This window comes from Biomphalaria glabrata, chromosome 2, assembly GCF_947242115.1.
Source record: "Biomphalaria glabrata chromosome 2, xgBioGlab47.1, whole genome shotgun sequence".
In the NCBI taxonomy this organism is placed as follows: Eukaryota; Metazoa; Mollusca; class Gastropoda; family Planorbidae; genus Biomphalaria; species Biomphalaria glabrata.
In genome coordinates, this window is record NC_074712.1 from 62,600,439 (window position 1) to 62,622,102 (window position 21,664).

At 38.7% G+C, this 21,664-nt stretch overlaps 2 protein-coding genes across 3 annotated transcripts in view; one reads left to right on the top strand and one right to left on the bottom strand.

Moving 5' to 3' along the window:
* The first annotated feature begins 865 nt into the window (after positions 1-865).
* The window catches only part of LOC106075292 (uncharacterized), a 44,992-nt gene continuing 24,193 nt past the window's right edge, over positions 866-21,664 (top strand). The window contains exon 1 of one of the 2 annotated variants that reach the window (XM_056021840.1): positions 866-1,143. The gene's annotated coding sequence lies outside the window, so the exon portion shown is untranslated. Of the gene's footprint in view, positions 1,144-7,716; positions 7,862-21,664 lie in introns of those variants that run through there. The other variant, XM_056021841.1, reaches the window with a different exon arrangement.
* LOC129924746 (S-antigen protein-like) lies at positions 11,499-20,206 on the bottom strand. Its single transcript, XM_056021258.1, has 2 exons — positions 20,077-20,206; positions 11,499-13,954 (listed from the first exon to the last, which is right to left on the bottom strand). The coding sequence occupies exons 1-2, from the start codon at positions 20,204-20,206 to the stop codon at positions 11,499-11,501; spliced, it is 2,586 nt and encodes an 861-aa protein (XP_055877233.1).

Genomic DNA, 21,664 nt, shown 5'->3' on the forward strand with positions numbered 1-21,664 from the left:
AGAGAGAGACAGTGAAACAGAGAGATAGAGAGATAGAATGAGAGAAACAGAGATAGAGAGAGACAGAGAGATAGATAGATAGAGACAGAGAGAGAGAGAGATAGAGAGACAGAGAGAGATAGAGAGACAGAGAGAGATAGGAAGAGAACGAGACAGAACAAAGTCTAACATTTTATTCGAATAACAACAAACACACGAGTTGCGTAATTCATGTATAATAAAATATTGTGTACAAAAATGTCGTGCCTCTAGCAGACGTGGAGGTCAATTGATTATGAAGTGTCTTGCTTGGTGTCGTCTGGTCGTGGCTCAAGATGAGACTCTCGGCGCGCGTCTCGTCTTTTGAAGCAGGTAACCATACACAAGTGGCAGCATTGTGCGCCCTCTGCGAGGCAAACGGGGGAGGTGGCGGCTGTCTAACCTGCATGCTGTCGATACATAAGTAAAAAAAAAAAAAAATCCTGGCGAAATTCCACGGTACTGACATCTTTATGTACTGGCTACAATACGCGGATGGATACACAACCCCACTAGATCTTAGATCTAGATTCTGGATCTACACTCCATAAGAGTGTAAGGCCAATGCGTCAACTTCTAAAAATAAGTCCGGATTGTAAATATAGTGGGGTGGGGGGGATGTTATAGTTAATGTAAAGATAAGGAGGGGGAGGTACAGGAGGGTTCATCAAGATGGGGTCCGGGTGCTAATATTATGAATCACCCCTTTTGTTTGTCACGTGACTCTCTCGTCTAGATGACGAGCAGACTAGAACGAGCCGGCCCCACAGGGACTAATACTTCGTGAGTGAGTGTTTACTGAAGAGAGAGAGAAGAGAGACAGAGAGAGAGAGCAGTTTAGGGAAGGAGTCCCTTCAGATACATACGTATCCATTCAGGTGACGGGCATGTAAATAGACTTGGAGGCGATCCATCACACAATAACACAAGGGGGAGACAATTGGAATAAGGCTATACCAGTAGCAGCACCAGTGACAGAGAGAGACGGAGCAGACGGGGAAACATGGCAGACGGGAAGGGAAGCAGACGTAAAGTGCGCCATATTTAAAGAGATGGACATGGCCAGCCGCAGGACAATGATGTGAACTGGACTAGCCACTTGTGACCTATTATTCTTTTTAATATGTAAGTTTCATTTTTATTTTAAAGATTGTCCAATAGAAGTTAGAATTACTTTTTTTTATAATAGAGGTTCGTACGTCACTTGCACTTGTTGTTTTAAAATGCATATATTACTTATTTTTATGTTTTATTATTGGTTTATAGCTACAATTTATTATTAAAGATTTAGATATGTAGAGGGATCTAAGTTTATCCTCAACAAATATCCTTGACTTCTAGACTAAGAGTCAATAAAACTCAGTGAGATTATGCTTCGGGTAGAGTGGTACAGCGCTTGGTTTCTGGGTTCGAATTTCGGTGAAGATTTGGGTTTTTTAATTTCGGGATTTTTGGAACATATTACTTTTACACCATCTGCCATATTGATCTTAATGCCTGAAATGGATATTTTACTTTTTTTTTAAATTATCATTTTAATCTCCATATGTGTGACATTATATTGCCCTTGTGCTCTTTTTTATCAAGCACAATAACTATGTAGAAAATTTAAGTTTTCCTCTTGGTTTAAATAATTTGATTAATAAAGAATGGAAGTGTGTTCGTAAGGACATTTCCGTGTTTACTTCCGGAAGTGTGAACCTCCTGTCTGTGAAGTGTCTAGAACAAAATATGTAGAAAATTCAAGTTTTCCTCTTGGTTTAAGTAATTTGATTAATAATGAATGGAATTGTGTTCACCTCATTGTGCCTATGTGTTTGTAAAGACATTTCCGAGTTCAAACAGAGAACCTTTACACAATTTACATGTGGAATCTATAAAAACACAATTTAGATAAAAAAAAAGGGGGAAATGAAGCAGGTTGTAGGTTTTTCATAAATAGTGTCCCGCGTGTTCCTCAATAGTAAAATGTTACAAAAATTGTATTTGAAAAAAACATATTGTCATTTTTTGTGCACTTTTCACAAAGTTTATATCAACTCATTGTCTGTCTGTCTGGTAAAAAGTTTGAGCACGTTTATTCTCCCCTTTCCCATCCTCGTATCAAGTTAAAAACTTTGCACAATTATTCATTGAACCTGAAGACATGAAAATTAAAAAAAAAAAAAAAAACACAATTAGTTGTTGGTAATTAATAATCATGTTTGATATCGAAATAAGGCTTATAAATGCTACTTAATGAGAGATGTGGATTTAATCCCCTTATTACGTTTTAAAACGTTTTATCTCCCACTTCCCATTATTATTATTATAGCTTTTATATAGCGCTACTTTCATGTTTATAGCATGCTCAGAGCGCTTTTTTGGTCCAATCTCATTTGTGGACCAGTGGGGGGGGGGGGGGGGTGAGGGGGTATCTAGGAATTGGTTTTCCGTGCTGCCTTTAGGCGCTCAGTAAACACAACTCTGCCCGAGTCGGGTGTCGAACCTTCAGCCCCCTTCTAGGTAGCCAAGCCAAGTTAAGTTCAAGCACACTTGGCCTCTCGACCACGACCATTCTCGGATTGAAATTTTGCAGAAGTATTCACAGTGAATGACAAAATCAATCCAATAATAATAAAAAGTTCATCATTTAGTACTAACTAATTATTTATATATATGAAGGGAGCTAAACCCTGAAATTTTCAGATAAAAGGCAGTAATTAGCGGTTCTTTCCCTTTGATTCGCTTTTTTATTTTTTTTATTTTTTAAGTATTCCATTTCTATTGCTTGTTAGCATTGTAGAATCAAATTTATCACATCTTCCGCTTGTAGAAGTAATAACAAGTTTTCATTTCTAGTTGGCAACAATGATCTTCAGTTATTTTATTTTATGTTATGAAAAAAATGTACATTTACATAGGACAACAAATGTTCCAAAGCATGTCATAAGTATACGATTAAATATGGTCAACCATTGGTCTATCCCTGTACCCTCCGCCTCTACCAGGGCCGGCCTTAGGTAATGGGAGGCCCAAGGCGAAGTGAATAGGTTGGCCGCCAAATGAAAACATAAAAAAATAAGACCGAAATATACACAATGGGTTATAAACCTTCCTGTATCTACATCCCAAATCAACAAATAAGTTAAATTCTTAAAACGCCGATAGCAGGGAATGTGCTTCATGGACGATTCACGATTCACCAGACTAGAAATAACGTTTTGACATTTCACCAAAAGGAAGAAACAATGGACTTCTAACATACGTAGTCTAACAAGTAGATGTAAACATTCGTGAATAAGCCTTGGACCATAGTAGGGACTTAGAGCTAGGCTAGTAGACATAGAGCCATAGAGTTCTGCTATGTTGATAACGAGGCTAGAAGACATAGAGCCTTAGAGATCTGCTATGTTAAGAACGAGGCTAGCAGACATAGAGCCTTAGAGATCTGCTATGTTGAGAACGAGGCTAGCAGACATAGAGCCATAGAGATCTGCTATGTTGAGAACGAGGCAAGTAAACATAGAGCCATAGAGATCTGCTATGTTGAGAACGAGGCTAGTAAACATAGAGCCATAGAGTTCTGCTATGTTGAGAACGAGGCAAGTAAACATAGAGCCATAGAGATCTGCTATGTTGAGAACGAGGCAAGTAAACATAGAGCCATAGAGTTCTGCTATGTTGAGAACGAGGCAAGTAAACATAGAGCCATAGAGATCTGCTATGTTGAGAACGAGGCAAGTAAACATAGAGCCATAGAGTTCTGCTATGTTGAGAACGAGGCAAGTAAACATAGAGCCATAGATTTCCGCTATTATTGAGATATGATACATGTTTCGCAATTTTATTTTTCTAAATAAAAATTTCTCCTGCACGAGGCCCCAATCAATCGGAGGTCCTATGCGGATGCCTTGTTTGCCTATGCCTAATGCCGGCCCTGCCTCTACATCTAATTTTCATTACAGACGGGTCAGGCTTTAGAACTCTCGAGACCATAGAGCGTGTAGTCGCGCACCACGTGACCTGTATCTGAGAAGGTGCAGAGAACTTTCCTCCTGTTGGTGTCGGGGCAACAGTGCCAGGAAACTGAAATCTAAGTAGGTTAAAGTTTCAGACGAGCGCCAGATTTAGGACAAGTGGAACCCAGGACAAAACAAGTTAAAACTGAGCAAATTAGTCTGCGGGTTTTACTAAATATTCAATGCTTCATAATCGTTGTTGTAGGCCGTTGACTAAATGTGGCTCAACAAAAATGGCTGAGACGGATTTTGGGAGCCAGTTACACAGATCGGGTCTCAAACAGGGAAATAATATGCCGAACTGAGAGTCGAACACTTAGTGAGGCTGTGACAGAGCGTCGCATGAGGTTTGCGGGACATGTTCTACGACAAAATGAATTACGCACACCAAGAGTTGCGATGACATGGAAGCCAAAACGAGGAAAGCGCAAACAGGGACGTCCTCGTATAACCTGGCGTCACACCTTCATGGAGGACCTCAGAACAGTGGACATCAGGTGGGAGGAGGCTTCAGACATTGCCAACGACAGATCTTGGAGACAGCTTGCCGCCCAATGCGCTGAACGGCACTGGAGGACCTAAGTCTAAGTCTAAGTAAGGTTCGGGAGGACCTAAGTCTAAGTCTAAGTAAGGTCTGGGAGGACCTAAGTCTAAGTCTAAGTAAGGTCCGGGAGGGTCTAAGTCTAAGTAAGGTCCGGGAGGACCTAAGTCTAAGTCTAAGTAAGGTCCGGGAGGACCTAAGTCTAAGTAAGGTCCGGGAGGACCTAAGTCTAAGTAAGGTCCGGGAGGACCTAAGTCTAAGTAAGGTCCGGGAGGACCTAAGTCTAAGTAAGGTCCGGGAGGACGCAAGTCTAAGTCTAAGTAAGGTCCGGGAGGACCCAAGTCTAAGTCTAAGTAAGGTCCGGCAGGACCTAAGTCTAAGTCTAAGTAAGGTCCGGGAGGACCCAAGTCTAAGTCTAAGTAAGGTCCGGGAGGACCCAAGTCTAAGTCTAAGTAAGGTCCGGGAGGACCAAAGTCTAAGTCTAAGTAAGGTCCGGGAGGACCAAAGTCTAAGTCTAAGTAAGGTCCGGGAGGACCCAAGTCTAAGTCTAAGTAAGGTCCGGGAGGACGCAAGTCTAAGTCTAAGTAAGGTCATTGACTGCTGGTAGACAACTAAACCGCCTGTAGGCGTATTATATTTTAACTTGAACATTTTGGAATAACCTGAATAACTTCTTTGCGAACAAAGCTATAAATAGAACTTTTATTACAATATAGACAAATCCAATTTCAGACGAGATGAGATAAACTGATATTTCAAGAAATATAACTCACATTACAAAAACACGTCTTTACACTCAGACATCCTAGAGTTGTCTCTCGTACTTAACACAGCTTACTACAGCGCCGCTTATGTTGCACCATTCTACAAGTCTTACACCAACTTAATGCTCTATATATAACTTACAACAAATATTCACTTTTGAAACACACGAGGCGCGGTGGCTGAGCGGTAACCGGGGGTCGCGGGTTCGAATCCTGGTGAAGGCTGAAATTTTTCATTTCGGGGTGTTTGGTCGCCTCTGAGTCCACCCAGCTCTAATGGGTACCTGACATTAGTTGTGGAAAGTAAAGGCGGTTGGTCGTTGTGCAGGTCACGTGACACCCTCGTCAACCGTGGGCCACTGAATAATACGATTATAATGGCAACGTTGCTGTTATGATTTTTTTCTCTAAAAGACTCACATCGATCACTATAAACAGTGGATGACATGTTTAATGAGAATACTGTCAAGCCAGCACAATGACAATCTGCAGGAGATTTTTTTAAAAATATATAATTTTCGAAAAATTCGTTTTAATAGTCAGATAAGCTGGGACAAATTTATGTAAGCTTCCCTTCCTCTCCATTTTACATGAGAGCGTGGAAAATGTTGTCCGAATTAGAGAGTCTTCACTGAGTTAACGTCTTTTCAACATGCACGACTAGATAAACACAAGGATACACGTAGGACGTAATTATCTTCTCTTTTCAAGGAACGTCTGTAATTTATAAGATAAGATAACAAAAGTCATCGACTTTTTCTTTAAAAAAAAAGTTTAAATTTTTTTTTTTAAATTAACAAAACACAACGACAATAAAATAAGTAAATACAGAAGCCATAAAAAAAGTTACAAATTTTGCAATAAATCATAAAATCATCAAAACACCATAAACATGTTTCTCTTTTACCTAGCAACGGAACTTCAAACTCGTCGGCTCCGCGAGAGAAAATCCTCGCGTAGCTGCAGGAGGTCTGATACAGTGATAAGAGACTATCGCTTTTTCCACTTTGTACTTTTCACATCAAAATCAAACAGATGTGTCTAGTCTAGGGGAAAACTACATCAGTGATGAGCAAACTAAGGCCCGCGGCCCAAATCCGACCCGTGGTGCTATTTTAGGCAGCTGTCAAAATGTCAATATTCTGACTAACTTGTATAATGAATCCGTTCTATTGGAAGCAATTCCCCCCCCCCCTGTGATGTGGGCTGTGAAACAAGGGCCGGAAATTGACATGCCCGCCAGGGGTAAAAATTGTTGGGGACATCTTAATATCGAAAAAATACACAAAAAAAAAAGTCTAACACGTTGCTTATATTATAAATAAATTTATATTTAGTTTTGTTCACCAGGAAGTTATTCAAGTTATTTGAACTTTTATTAGTTAAGAGATATTACGCCTACAGCGGTTTAGTTGTCTTCCAGCAGTTCGGTGCTACAAGTCAACGACTTTTCAGTCTCACGTTATGGAGTCGTCTCCCCCCTAACTAAGAACAAATGACAACAATGCCACCTACGTTGCATCATTCGCAACCAATCGCTGAGCTCTTCACACCGTCACCATAGAAACACACAAACACACACTCCATAACATAGGTGGTTGGTCGTTGTCCTGATACTACAGCACCCTAGTTAACTGTTTCCTCTGAAACATCGTCTGCTTAGTGAAAGATCCTGAAATGGACAACGAGCCGACCCGCAGCGTAGCGCACGCCCCCCCCCCCCCTCGTTTTTTTTTTCCAAGGCCTGCACTCTGTCACCGCGAAAGTTACGTGGGGTAACTCTAGTCCGACTTGCAGAAATAAAAGAGTTATCTTGCCATGACTTTTTCATCGTGATGTCCCACATAGGTTGTGCTACGAAAAGAATTATATATATATTTAGAGAGAGAAATTCGCAACAGAAGTTTGAAACATCTTTAGATTATTCTTACAGGCCTATTAATACTTATGGAAATTTCCTAAACACACTTGCCAACAAAACTAGGTCATCTCCTCACTAATTAACACCTCACTAAAGTATATGAAAACGCTTTTAAATGCGTCTTTCTTGTTTTTGTAGTCAAAGAACAATACGACCTCACTGCTGTTTCACTGGGGGGGGGAGAGTTTTCGATTACCCTTTTTTTTTTTTAAAGTAGCCGATTACAAGTACGACAGAGCCTCGATACGCGCATAGTCGAAACAAGACCCGATTTTCTCAGCTCGCGGCACAGACGTCGAATGCTAATTACCGCTTTTTTCTTTCAAAATTGATGTATTTTATTTTTGAAACAATTTTTTTTTAGGTGGGGGGGTTTCGTCTTGTTTTTTTTTTTTTTTTGTTTTTAAATCACTTTTATGTTTTCTTGAAAGCGAAGAGTGTAGTGTATAAGTCGTCTGCTGATGTATAAAAAAGGTAGATTGCGTAGAATGAAACGAAAACAAGTCCTTGTTAAAAACAAGAAATTGGTTTCATCTTGTGGGGGGAAATAGTTTCGGTGCTTGGATTTAATTTTCCGGACACGACCTCTTGCAAAGTGTGGATATTTCATTAGTTGGTAGGTACCTCTGTGTTTACATTGTATTTAGTGTAAGCAACTTGAACTTTTAGAGTACGCGGTGTCAAACCCTATAAGCTAAAGTGGCTCTAATTACTTAAAAACCTGGCATGTACTTTATGCATATACAAAGTACACTCGCCTATATAATTTAGGTGACTTTCATAACTTTAAGATTCTAAGTGCGGTCTCGAGTGTATATGTGGAGGAGGTACTAGAGAAGAGATATATGCGTTTATTATGATTGACAGATTGTTGAAGTGAGGATTATTATTAACGATCAAACGTATTGATCTTGTCCTCATGTTTGATGCCAGGTCTCCGAGATTGCCTTGGTGACCAATTATAGTGGTTCAAATACAAACCCGACAGACCCCGACTTGAGCCTTGGACAAGTCGGTGGTTCAACGTTTTATCTTACAAATCCCCCACTTCTGACACCATACTAAATGTATATGACCATCATTGTGTACTTCTTGAGACCAACAATCACAACATAACAAAGACGATAAAAAATAACACCAAGACTTAATGCGTTTAAAGTTATCCTGCAGCTGCACATTAAAAACTGGACACCGTCCATTAAACAATTAAAATCTAATTCCCACTTCTGACACCATACTTAATGTATATGACGATCATTATGTACTTAAAGAGACCAACAATCACGACATAACGTGACAAAAACGACAAAAATAACATTAAGACCTAAAGCGTATATAACATTATCCTGCAGCTGTACATTAAAGACACATTAGACACCGTCCGTTAAGCAATTAAATTAATCCCTTTCCCGTGTATTCATTTGGATAGTAATTACTTTATGTCTCAGACGCTAAACCCCCCGAGTTATGTAGTAAATTTGTATCTTCTGACTTGATTCATCTTATCTTCTTATCTTATAAAATACAGACGTTACTTAAAAAAAAAAGAGTCCTACGCGTTAGGCATCTAGTCATGCATGTTAACCAATAGTCATTGGTTTTCCTGGCTGCATTAGGCAACCCATTCCATGCTCTAATAGCACTAGGGAAGAATAAGCATTTGTATAAATTTGTCCTAGCATATAGAGCAAGGAATGTGCCTTTATCTTTGTGTCTTTCTGAGTATTGTATTAAATTTTGTTTTTGTATTTGAAGATTATGGTTCAGTGTTTTATGTATAATGGACCTCTTTCTCCAATCGTAAACAAACGACATTTAGCCACGTGATTCTCTATATTTTCTATACAAATTATGTAATCTATAAAGGCTGTCACGTGATACGTATTTTTCATTGTTTTTTCAATATTATGACGTGGCTAAATGTGTTTATTTACGATTGGTGAATGAGGTCCATTGCTACTTTACTTTTGAGTCTTCTGTCTGAAGGCTTTCTAAATTAAGTGATTTACCTAAAGGTGTTACTCTAGTCAAATGTGATTATTTGAATGTTATGAATCTCACTGCTCTATTTTGTGTCTGTTCCAGTTTCCTAATATTTTCTTGAGTTGAGGGGTCCCAAAAAGTGGATGTATATTCTATTATTGGCCTAACCAAGGTTAAATAACATTTTAGTTTTATGTTCTTATTTGATTTATGGAAATTTCTTTTAATAAACCCTAATGCTTTGATTTTTAAAATCTATTTGTGACGTATTGTTTGGGATGTCAGAGCCGCATCTCAGAAATGTGTGTTACGTTTTGAGAAGTTATCTTAAGCAAAACGAGTATATTTTATTAACGGCTATAACTAATGAATTCTATATTGATATTTTAAGCGTCAAGCCCTCCCTCTAATAAGATCCGCCCCTGGTTTCAGTAATTAGATCTTATAGGTGGTCTCGAGAGAATGTTCACGTGTGTGTGTGTTGATACATACGTGTGTATGTTTGGGCCAATGCTAGTCTAGGTGTGTGTGCGTGTGTGGGTAGGCGTGGTCCGCTAGAATGTAAATAAACCTGGAGAAGGGTGAGGGGGAGGGGTGTTGCTGTAACATCCCACCCCTCCTCTGTTCAACAAATATATAGGTCACTGCTTTTTTTTTTCTTCTTTTTTTTTTTCTCGCCAATCCTCGTACCAGCGAACTAACAGATTTCATCATCTGAACATCTTCCAGGTAACGCAGTCGTCACATCTGGAGGCAACCTCCGGGTCAAGATGTTGTTGTTAAGAAATAAGAACTAACTAGATCTGTCTAAACGTAACTAGATATAACTAGATCTATTTTTTTTTAAAAATTAGTTTTTGATTGGCATTATCAAAAGAATAACAATAAATATAATAAAACAACTATATTAAAATTATAACAAAATTTAAATAAAAAGGTGGTTTTCATTTTGAGAAAACACAAAAAAGAATGTTAAACTGCCCATCTGTTAAGCTGAGATACTAGGTTACTATCCCAAAGACCAATTACTCCAACATGTGTCACGTGACCATTAAAGTCTTGATGGACGGGAACAACCTATTATTCTTTAAAAAAAAATAATCACTAATGTCTCCACCAGGATTTAAACTAAAATTCCTCTGCCCTGCAGTTAAGGGATATAACAACCACTTAGCTGTTTCTATCCCTTTCAAAAGATATTACTTAAGACAGGGCCGGCCCTAACAATTGCGGAGCCCTATGCGAAAGTGATTACGCTGGTCCCAGTCTGGGTAGGGATTAGCATAATGTTAGAATTAAGATTTTGTATTGGGAAAATACATACCTCTTTGCAATGCAATTTTATTAAATGAAAGTTGGCAATGCCGTTTTTTTTTAATCGCGCGTAGGATTGTGACCTCAATGTCGAAGGCGCCGGTAGGATTGGCACCCCAAAATGACAACTGTGTCTTTTTTTCAAGGGATTTGTATGAGTTTTCAGGAGATTTTAATAATTTCAGATTTCCATGACTTTTTCGCAATTTGGGAAGATTTGAAAGGGTCCTGGAAAATCAGAAGGCCGCGGAAACCCTATTATTATATATAAGTTATAATGTTTTAATTTAATAATTTACACCTAGAATTAGCGCGGGGCCTTTGAAAGTGCGGGGCCTACTGCGGCAGCAGAGGTTGCAGTGGCCTAAGGCCGCGCCGACTCAAGATGCTCAAATTATTTTAAATATTTGAATCATAAAAAAAATATTCCATAATTCCGATTGAAAAATAAACAACTAAATAAATTGATCTTTAAATGTCTGAAATAGATTATAGGTCTGTACCTTAACCTTAAACTGATGCACTTCTGTCTCAAATCTGACATGTCTAGGACCTCAGCAGACGACGTTATTAACACTTCAACACTTTCACGTCTGCTGGCATTCAAAGAAAAATGTTTTCTATTACCGTTATGCACTTTGAAGAGGCTTTGATAAAAACGTGTTGGGATAAATATATGCACGTGTGCTGGGCAAGTCCTTACATGCAACACATACAAGGCTAACAAAGAAAACAAGAACTATAACTACTGGTAAAGAAATGTGAAAAGAAGTAATGTAATCGAAAACAAAATCCAATCCAACTTTTTTATTCAAATAATGGGATAATCCAAACATTCATATTTGGTCATTGAAAAAAAAAAATCGAGAACAAAAATGGCCGCTATTGGGCTCAAACTCACGCTATTGGTGTTATAAGCACGAGGGTCTATCAAACAAAGCTAAGCAGCAGTAACATTATGAGATTGAAATAAAAGATTTATTTTTTACTTTCAACTTCAATACACTTTGTATAAAGTGGGGATTAATATCAACATTAAAGACAGTATTAGACACATCATTAGACACATCGTTAGACACATCATTAGACACATCGTTAGATACACCATTAGACACATCGTTAGACACATCATTAGACACATCGTTAGACACATCATTAGACACATCGTTAGATACACCATTAGACACATCATTAGACACATCGTTAGATACACCATTAGACACATCATTAGACACATCATTAGACACATCGTTAGACACATCGTTAGATACACCATTAGACACATCATTAGACACATCGTTAGACACATCATTAGATGCATTATTAGACACATCGTTAGACACATCGTTAGATACATCATTAGACACATCATTAGACACATCGTTAGATACATCATTAGACACATCATTAGACACATCGTTAGATACACCATTAGACACATCATTAGACACATCATTAGACGCATCGTTAGACACATCATTAGACACATCATTAGATGCATTATTAGACACATCGTTAGATACACCATTAGACACATCATTAGACACATCGTTAGACACATCGTTAGATACACCATTAGACACATCATTAGACACATCGTTAGATACACCATTAGACACATCATTAGACACATCGTTAGACACATCATTAGACACATCATTAGATGCATTATTAGACACATCGTTAGATACACCATTAGACACATCATTAGACACATCGTTAGATGCATTTTTAGACACATCGTTAGATACACCATTAGACACATCATTAGACACATCGTTAGACACATCATTAGACACATCGTTAGATGCATTATTAGACACATCGTTAGATACACCATTAGACACATCATTAGACACATCGTTAGACACATCATTAGACACATCGTTAGATGCATTATTAGACACATCGTTAGATACACCATTAGACACATCGTTAGACACATCGTTATACACATCATTAGACACATCGTTAGATACACCATTAGACACATCATTAGACACATCGTTAGATACACCATTAGACACATCGTTAGACACATCGTTAAATACACCATTAGACACATCGTTAGACACATCGTTAGACACATCATTAGACACATCGTTAGATGCATTATTAGACACATCATTAGACACATCGTTAGACACATCATTAGACACATCGTTAGATGCATTATTAGACACATCGTTAGATACACCATTAGACACATCGTTAGACACATCGTTAGACACATCATTAGACACATCGTTAGATACACCATTAGACACATCATTAGACACATCGTTAGATACACCATTAGACACATCGTTAGACACATCGTTAAATACACCATTAGACACATCATTAGACACATCGTTAGACACATCATTAGACACATCGTTAGATGCATTATTAGACACATCGTTAGATACACCATTAGACACATCGTTAGACACACCATTAGACACATCATTAGACACATCGTTAGACACATCATTAGACACATCGTTAGATACACCATTAGACACATCGTTAGACACATCATTAGACACATCGTTAGATACACCATTAGACACATCATTAGACACATCGTTAGATACACCATTAGACACATCGTTAGATACACCATTAGACACATCATTAGACACATCGTTAGATACACCATTAGACACATCGTTAGATACACCATTAGACACATAATTAGACACATCATTAGATGCATTATTAGACACATCGTTAGACACATCGTTAGACACACCATTAGACACATCATTAGACACATCGTTAGACAATTCATGAGACACATCATGAGGAACATCGTTAGACAAATCGTTAGACACATCGTTAGACACATCATTAGACACATCGTTAGACAATTCATGAGACACATCATTAGACTCATCGTTAGACACATCGTTAGACACATCGTTAGATACACCATTAGACACATCATTAGACACATCGTTAGACACATCGTTAGACACATCATTAGACACATCGTTAGACAATTCATGAGACACATCATGAGGAACATCGTTAGACACATCGTTAGACACATCGTTAGACACATCGTTAGACACATCATTAGACACATCATGAGACACACCATTAGACACATCGTTAGACACATCATGAGACACACCATTAGACACATCATTAGACACATCGTTAGACACATCGTTAGACTCATCGTTAGACAAATTATGAGACACATCGTTAGACACATCGTTAGACACATCGTTAGACACATCGTTAGACACATCGTTAGACACATCGTTAGACAAATTATGAGACACATCGTTAGACACATCGTTAGACAAATCATGAGACACACCATTAGACACATCATTAGACACACCATTAGACACATCGTTAGACACATCATTCGACAGGATTGGTACAGCGATTGCACCCCACGATGACCTGCTAACTACTGTAAAAAAAAAACGCAAACTAAAACTCTATGGCCATATCACAAGGGTGGGAAGAGGCTTCAGATAGATAGATAGATAGATAGATAGATAGATAGATAGATAGATAGATAGATAGGTAGGTAGGTAGATAGATAGATAGATAGATAGATAGATAGATAGATAGATAGAGTCGAAACTTGAAACAATCCTTAATGCAATGGCTCGAACAAGACTCTGACCCCAAAACTTTCCTATAGAACAAAAACTATACGGAGAACTGCCTGATCTGGACACCACTGCGCAGTTCATCTCAGATCTAGAATTACTGATCTGAACCCTCCGACATGTAAAATGAGAACGAAGAAGAAGAAGATGCAGTGGATAATAAATAAAATAAAAAATTTCAGACTTATTTCGAAATTATCAATTTGTGTGTGTGTATCAAACTGGTTTAAGCTAGTTTAGTTCATCTCTACCTTGCCCGAACACGTGCCCCCCCCAATCCCCCCCCCCCCATCCAAAAAAAAAAATATATTGAAGCAAAACACGATTGCATCATCATCTCAAACTGTTTTAAATTTTCATTCATGTAAGACTACGTGGTTGAAATGGAGCGGGGAGGAAGGGGGGGGGGAGTAATGGGGGCATGGGTGACGAGAGGCAGGGGGAGCGGGTGAAGCAGAAAAAAACAACAAAAAAAAACTTGTTTTCACGAGTTCAGTGTGTAGACCTAGTCACGCCTGAAAGCCGCTGTCAATAACATCAGATACATGAAATGACGCAATCACCGCTTAACAAAAGCGGTTTGATACAAAAAAAATAAATAAATTTGGATACAATTTGTAAAAAATAATCCTGAGACCTGAATGCTGTTTCACTGTGTTTACCAGCGGTTCTCAACCTTTTAGGCCGGCGACCCCTTTTTATAACTCCCCCACTCAGCAGCGACCCCCCCCCCCTCACACTTACACAGAAATAAAAGAATGGACAAAAAAAATCAATTTTTCGATGGTCTTAGGCGACCCCTGGGAAATCGTCAATCGACCCCCAAAGGGTTCGCGACCCACAGGCTGAGAATCCCTGGTGTACACCTTTGATGTTATAAAAATATTATTAGACAAAATATTAAGAAACTCAGACTCCCTGCTTCTTTCTGTTTTTTTCCCATGCGAATTTACGAGTGGAGTAACTTCCCCCTTTTTTATGTCTGCTTCTAATTACCGGTTAGACGTCTGCTGACGGTCGGTTATTTTCATCAGATAATTGGTCTGTGACGTCACGCATCACGATTAAGAATGCTTATTGCATCAGCACATTTGAAAGGGAGATCAATTCATGCATTTAAATCGACTTTGCGTCCCCTGACCTTCAAAAGTGTAGGACGCGTGTACTATAATTTCGACCATACCTGGGAGCGGCTGAGTCGTGGGAACTGAATGGATTTACTGTATATAAAGATTTAAAATAATTTCAGATTACTTTATTGATAAATCTTTTTTAGTGCCTGTGTTTTATACCTGACATTTTGTAAATAATATTTAGACATAAAAACAAAACCTAATAAAACAGCACATATTTTTAAACAAATGTGTACAAATACATAATCCTTTTTAAAATTTTTAGAGCATAGAATGGGTTGCCTGAATCAGCCAGGAAAACCAATGACTTGGCAGGATTGAGGCCATTTGTTTGCAAGTAAAATGTTTGACATTTCGGATGTTCCTTCAGAGTTGAAGATAATCCACTTCCTAGTTCAAAACTCCCGCAGGACGACGGGGTTTGGGAGCGGGCAGGGTTTGAACCCGGGACCATCGATAAGTCCGAACGACCAAGCAGCCATCCATTATTTAACATACAGGACTAGATTGACCTAGGAACATGACGTAATCATCTTCTATTTTCAAAATAACGTCTGTAATTTATAAGATAAGATATAGAAGAGTATTTCCCCCCTTCGGACAAGAACAACAGATACCTTGCCGCAACGTTGAATCCGATTGTGAGTGGTTCTCAATTGGTGATAAGATCATGTAACCCCCATGTTTCCATCGCCTTTGTATCGTTCTTGTCACGCTTGACCGCACATCGCGCGAGGGGTCAAGTTATTAGTCACACTGTGTGACGTAAATTATGGGTCAAGATTGATGGCTTGTGTCAGACCAAAATATCTAGAACACATTGGAAACAGATATTGATGTCAACAAAGACACGGGTCATCGAATGAAAGACATTTCTTACTAAGGGTATACAAATGATGTAACAATCCAGATAAAGATTTTAGAAGACTATAAAATACAAGCAAAGCTAGGTATAGGGGTCAGTGGTCAGTGGTCATTGGTCACTAGTTTTGATGGTCAGCATTTTCACTGCGCATCATTTCATTTCCCAATATTTCTTGAGTCAGAGTATTCTACTTTGTATGATTTAATGGACCTCATTCACCAATCGTAAACAAAACAACATTTAGCCACGTGATAATATTGATAAAACAACGAAAAAAAAAACAACGTATCACGTGACAGCCTTAGTGTATTACGTAATTTGTATAGAAGAGATAGAGAATCACGTGGTGTTTGTTTACGATTGGTGAATGAGGTCCATTCGTACAAGTGATCTATGTTTTATATGATTTCTCTTATCGATAGATTACTTGGTTTACTGGATACTTTCATGCATGGCGGAAAACCTATAAATATCCAGCTTTTTGGTATATTTGGTGTACAAAATAAAGGAAGTGTTGATGGGATAGGTGTTTTATTTTCTATAAAGTTACACAGTGATAGTTTCGCACATTTTAGCACTGCAGTTTTTTTTTTTGAAGCACTTCTGTTTGCAACTGTTATATAGTTGGCAGTTTGGATGTTCAATTTAGCGTCCTTGACATTGTTTAGATCAGTGTTTCCCAAACTGTGTTCCACGGAACCCTAGTGTTCAGGGAGGCCTGTATAGGTGTTCCTGGAATAATTAACTAGTAGGCCACTACGTGAATTCGCCTCTCTAAAAAAAAAATAATAATTAAAATGTTAGGCTGAATACTCAGAATGTGAAAAAGTGTTCCGTTAAGGAAACAGATTGGGGAAAACACTGGTTTAGTTTATCTTGACAATCTCACATTGAATTGAGTTTGAAGATATTGAACTCAAGAAAAAAAAATAATTCTCCGATGTGTTTTTTAAGGCAGTGGTTCTCAGCCTTTTAAACTCGGCGACCCCTTTTTACAATCCCCCACTCTGCCGCGAGCCCCCCCCCCCCCACACACACACAGCAATAGAAGAATAGTAAAAAAAAAAACAATCCATATTTCGATGGTCGTAGGGTAAATCGTCAATCGACCACCAAACGGTTCGCGAACCACAGGTTGAGAACCCCTGCGTTAGTGTGTTTCAATAGAGTCACCTCCACAATGTGCATACGTCGTGGAATTGAAGAGACAGCACTGCACTATATAACAATATATCGTCTGCGCGACAGAATGATCATACATTCACTCATACCGTCGCTCTCACACGCTTACTCGCTAACACACACTCGCGCTCTCTAAAACACACGCACACTCACTAACACACACACACTCACTAACACATGTACACACACACTTGCTAATACACTCACTAAATCTTATAAAATACAGACGTTACTTCAAAAAAGAAGATGATTACGTCCTACGCGTCATTCATTCAGTCATGCATATTAACCAATGACTTAAATTCTGCCAAGTCACTGGTTTTCCTGGCTAGCTCAGGCCAACCCATTCCATGCTCTAATAGCACTAGGAAAGAAGGAGCATTTGTACAAATTTGTCCTAACATATGGGACAAGAAACACTAATGCGTAGACAATGTTAGGAAACTCTCTTACTTACTTAGACATAGGTCCTCCCGCGCCGTTCAGCGCGTTGGGCGGCAAGCTGACTCCACAAAGATCTGTTACTGGCAAGGTCTGAAGCCTTCTCCCACCTGGCGTCCACTAACACAAACACTCACTAACACACACACACACATATGCTAATACACTGACTAAATCTTATCTTAGCTTATGAAATACAGACGTTACTTAAAGAAGATGATTACGTCTTACGCGTGTTCCTAGGTCAATCTAGTCATGCATGTTAACCAATGACCTAAATTCTGCCAAGTCACTGGTTTTCTTGGCTAGCTCAGGCAACCCATTCCATGCTCTAATAGCACTAGGGAAGAAGGAGTATTTGTACAAATTTGTCCTAGCATATGGAAATAGGAACACTAAAGCGTAGACAATATTAGGAAACACTCACTAGCCTATATTAAAAAAAAAACCCAAAACCAAAAAAAAAAAAACCCACCGTGTTGAGCCCTGCAAAAAAAAACAAACAAAAAAAAAAAAACAACAACCTGGCAAAGTTGATAAATTGTTTTGCACTGAAAAACCTTTTTACAAGTTTTCTAACAGCGACAGTAAAAAAAATCCTGGCAATAATTTGTACGAGTGCATACTGAAAAAAATAATTACATAACGAGGTGAGTTTGTGAAACAAAACTCTTAGGAGAGCCTTGCGGGTTGGTCAAACGTTCACAATACGCTTTCACGCAGACTCTGGCGTAACATCGCATTCATAGCAGTGACCATAAGATGACCAATAAAGTACCTTTTTTTTGTCCAAAACAGATTTTTAAGGGTGAAAATGAAAATTTTAGTAGCCTAAATCTTATAGTATAGGAACTCCCTTCTTATAGACTGTACGTAGTAGTAGCCACAGCTTAAGCATGAAAAAGATAAGAAAGATTTTCTCTGTACATCCTGATAACAAGATACGACCCTCAGTACGACTTCAACAATAAATTAATTACACGGACATGTTTTTTTTTTCTATGACGGGTCTATGTCGAGTGCGCTCTGGACTGTCGTTTCAAAGGTCCGGGAGTCAAAACATCACCTGCGGACTGCTGGACGTTTGGGATATGATGAAAAAAAAAAACAAGTTCCCCTTTCAGACTTTGAGATCTATAAGCCTTCTGTTTATGTGGCCCTCGGTTATCAAGGGTGTCATGTGGCCAGCACACCGACCAACCGCCTTTACGTTTTCCCCAGCTTACGACAGGTACCCGTTGGGCTTTGCCCGGCTAGGGTGTAACAATCTTCATTTCTGAAGGAACAGCCGAAAAAAACTGTAAACTAGACGTACAACTTTAACTAAAGAGCTATTTGGTATATCCTGTGTGCAGATACAAAAAGTGTTGGCTGGATATGTATAGCAGAAAATATACAGGCACGATACTTATTTGCACCACTTTAGCGTCATATTCCTGAATTGTATCTTATCTTCTTATCTTATATATCATAGACGTTACTTGAAATAAGAAGATAATTACATCCTACGTATTTCATGTGTCCATCTAGTCATGCATGTTAATGAATGTCTTAAACTTCTGCTAAGTCACTCCTTGATTTTCCTGGCTGATTCAGGCAACCCGTTCCATGCTCTAATGGCACTAAGGAAGAAGAAGGACTTGTAAGAATTTTTTCTAGCGTTTGGAATAAGAAATTTGCCTCTATCTTTGTGTCTTTCTTATCTTATCTTATATAATACAGACGTTACTTCAAAAAAGAAGATGATTACGTCCTACGCGTCATGCACTCTTTCTGAGTGTTTAGTCGTTAGTAGTATAAATACAATCTTTATTTAGTAGCTATCCGTGATATTTAAATATGGCATCATTAACATTGTTTATCTTTTTTTTTTTTCACAATCTTCCTCTTTTTATGCATTCTTATATCAACTCTGTCTGTCTGTCTGTCTGTCTGGTACACATTTTGAACACGTTGTTTCTCCCACATTCCAGTCGTGTATTAAGTTCCTAACAAAGCATGAATCAATAAAAAAAAACAAATTAACCTAGTAGTCAAATAAATAATGGCAAATAACTTTTTTTTTTAAATAAAAAAGGGAAGTGCATCTTACAGTATTAAGATATGTGGCTGTAAATGTGCAGTTTTCCCCTTAGATATATTTTTTTTTTTAAAGTATATATATATATATATATATATTATTTCGCGGGTTATTTCGTTTCCATACATCGTCCCGTAGCCATAAAGAAAAGTGGTGTTCCGGACATCTGACCACATAGACGTTACTTCCCATAGGTTGAATTACATAAACCCATACGTTTGATCATAAGTATGACCAAAGATTTGACCATAAGTATGACCATAAGTATGAACATAATTTTGACCAAAGAGTTGACCATAAGTATGACCATAAGTATGAACATAATTTTGACCAAATATTTGACCATAAGTATGACCATAAGCAGGGCCGGCCTTAGGCCACTGCAGCCTATGCGGTCGCAGTGGGCCCCACGCTTTCATAGGCCCCGCGCTAATTCTAAGTGTACATTATTAAATTAAACCATTATAACGTATATAAAATAACAGGGTTTTCGCGACCTCCTGATTTTCCAGGGCCTCCAGGGAAATCTCATGAAAAGGCAAAATATACGATAAAGTCCTGAACTTTTTTTGAATTTATTCAAATCTCCTGAAGAATAGAAGAAATTGACATTTTGGGGGTGCCAATAAATAAAAAGTGGCATTGCGAGCTCTCATTTGATAAAAATTTATTGCAAAGACGAAAGTAGACCTATTTTCTAATTTAAAAAAATAATAATTTTGACATTAAGCTTATCCCTACCCAGACTAGGCCCCGCTAAGGCCGGCCTTGACCATAAGTATGATCATAGATTTGTTCTTCAGTATGACCATAAGTTTGACCATAGGTTAGACCGTATTCCTTCAAATCTCTACATCCAAATGTTTTGCTCTTCTGAGCCCCCCCCCCCCCCCCCGCCGCCGCCGAGTTTGTAGTTTGTTAACACTTTCCTAACTTGTCATGCAGAGACCTGTTTCACTGCGACATTACGATCCGGGGGTCAGGCTGACATTCTACACAGACGAAGTCTGACAACTGGAAGGGAAGAATTTAGGGAAGTGTGTGCGTGTGAGTAGTTGGGTGAGCGTGAGGTGGATGGAAAAAGGGGAGGGGGGGGGAATGGGATGACGTGGCTGTCGGACGCACTCACTGTCACGTACATAAAGCGCGTTCCGCGAATGACTTGCGTAACTTCTGCGTAACTTCCGCGACCTTCTGTTATGCCGAGAACATAAGACTGGGGTTGAGAAAGAACAGAAGAGGGCTGCGAACGTGGGGGGGGGGGAAGAGAGATAGATGGAAAGAGGGAAGACAAATAAAAATACAGAAAGAGAGATAGACAAAGAGATACAGAAAGAGAGAGAGACAAAGAGATAGAGAAAGAAACACACAAAGAGAGATAGAGCGAGAAACAGAAGGAGAAAAGAATGAGAGAAAAAGAAAGAGGAAGAAAGAGACTAACAGAGAGAGAGAGAGAGAGAGAGAGAAAGAGAGGGAGAAAGAGGGAAAGGAACAGAATAGTAATTGTGATCAAATTTAAACAGAATGTGAGTGGGAGATAGAGTAGTGATACAGAGAGAGAGAGAGACAGACAGAGAGAGAGACAAACAGAGAGAAAGAAGAAAGAGAGAGAATGAAAGTAAACAGAAAGAACGGCTCTGATACATGAACATTTACTTATTCTTCGCTTCATGTTAAAAAACAACTCCACCTCCGATACACCTGTGTACACGTCACTCTCATATGTTTGTCGCTTTGATTGGCCAGACTGCTCATTTGTTACCGACGACTTGAATGTGTTAACATGGCTCAAACGTTGATCACT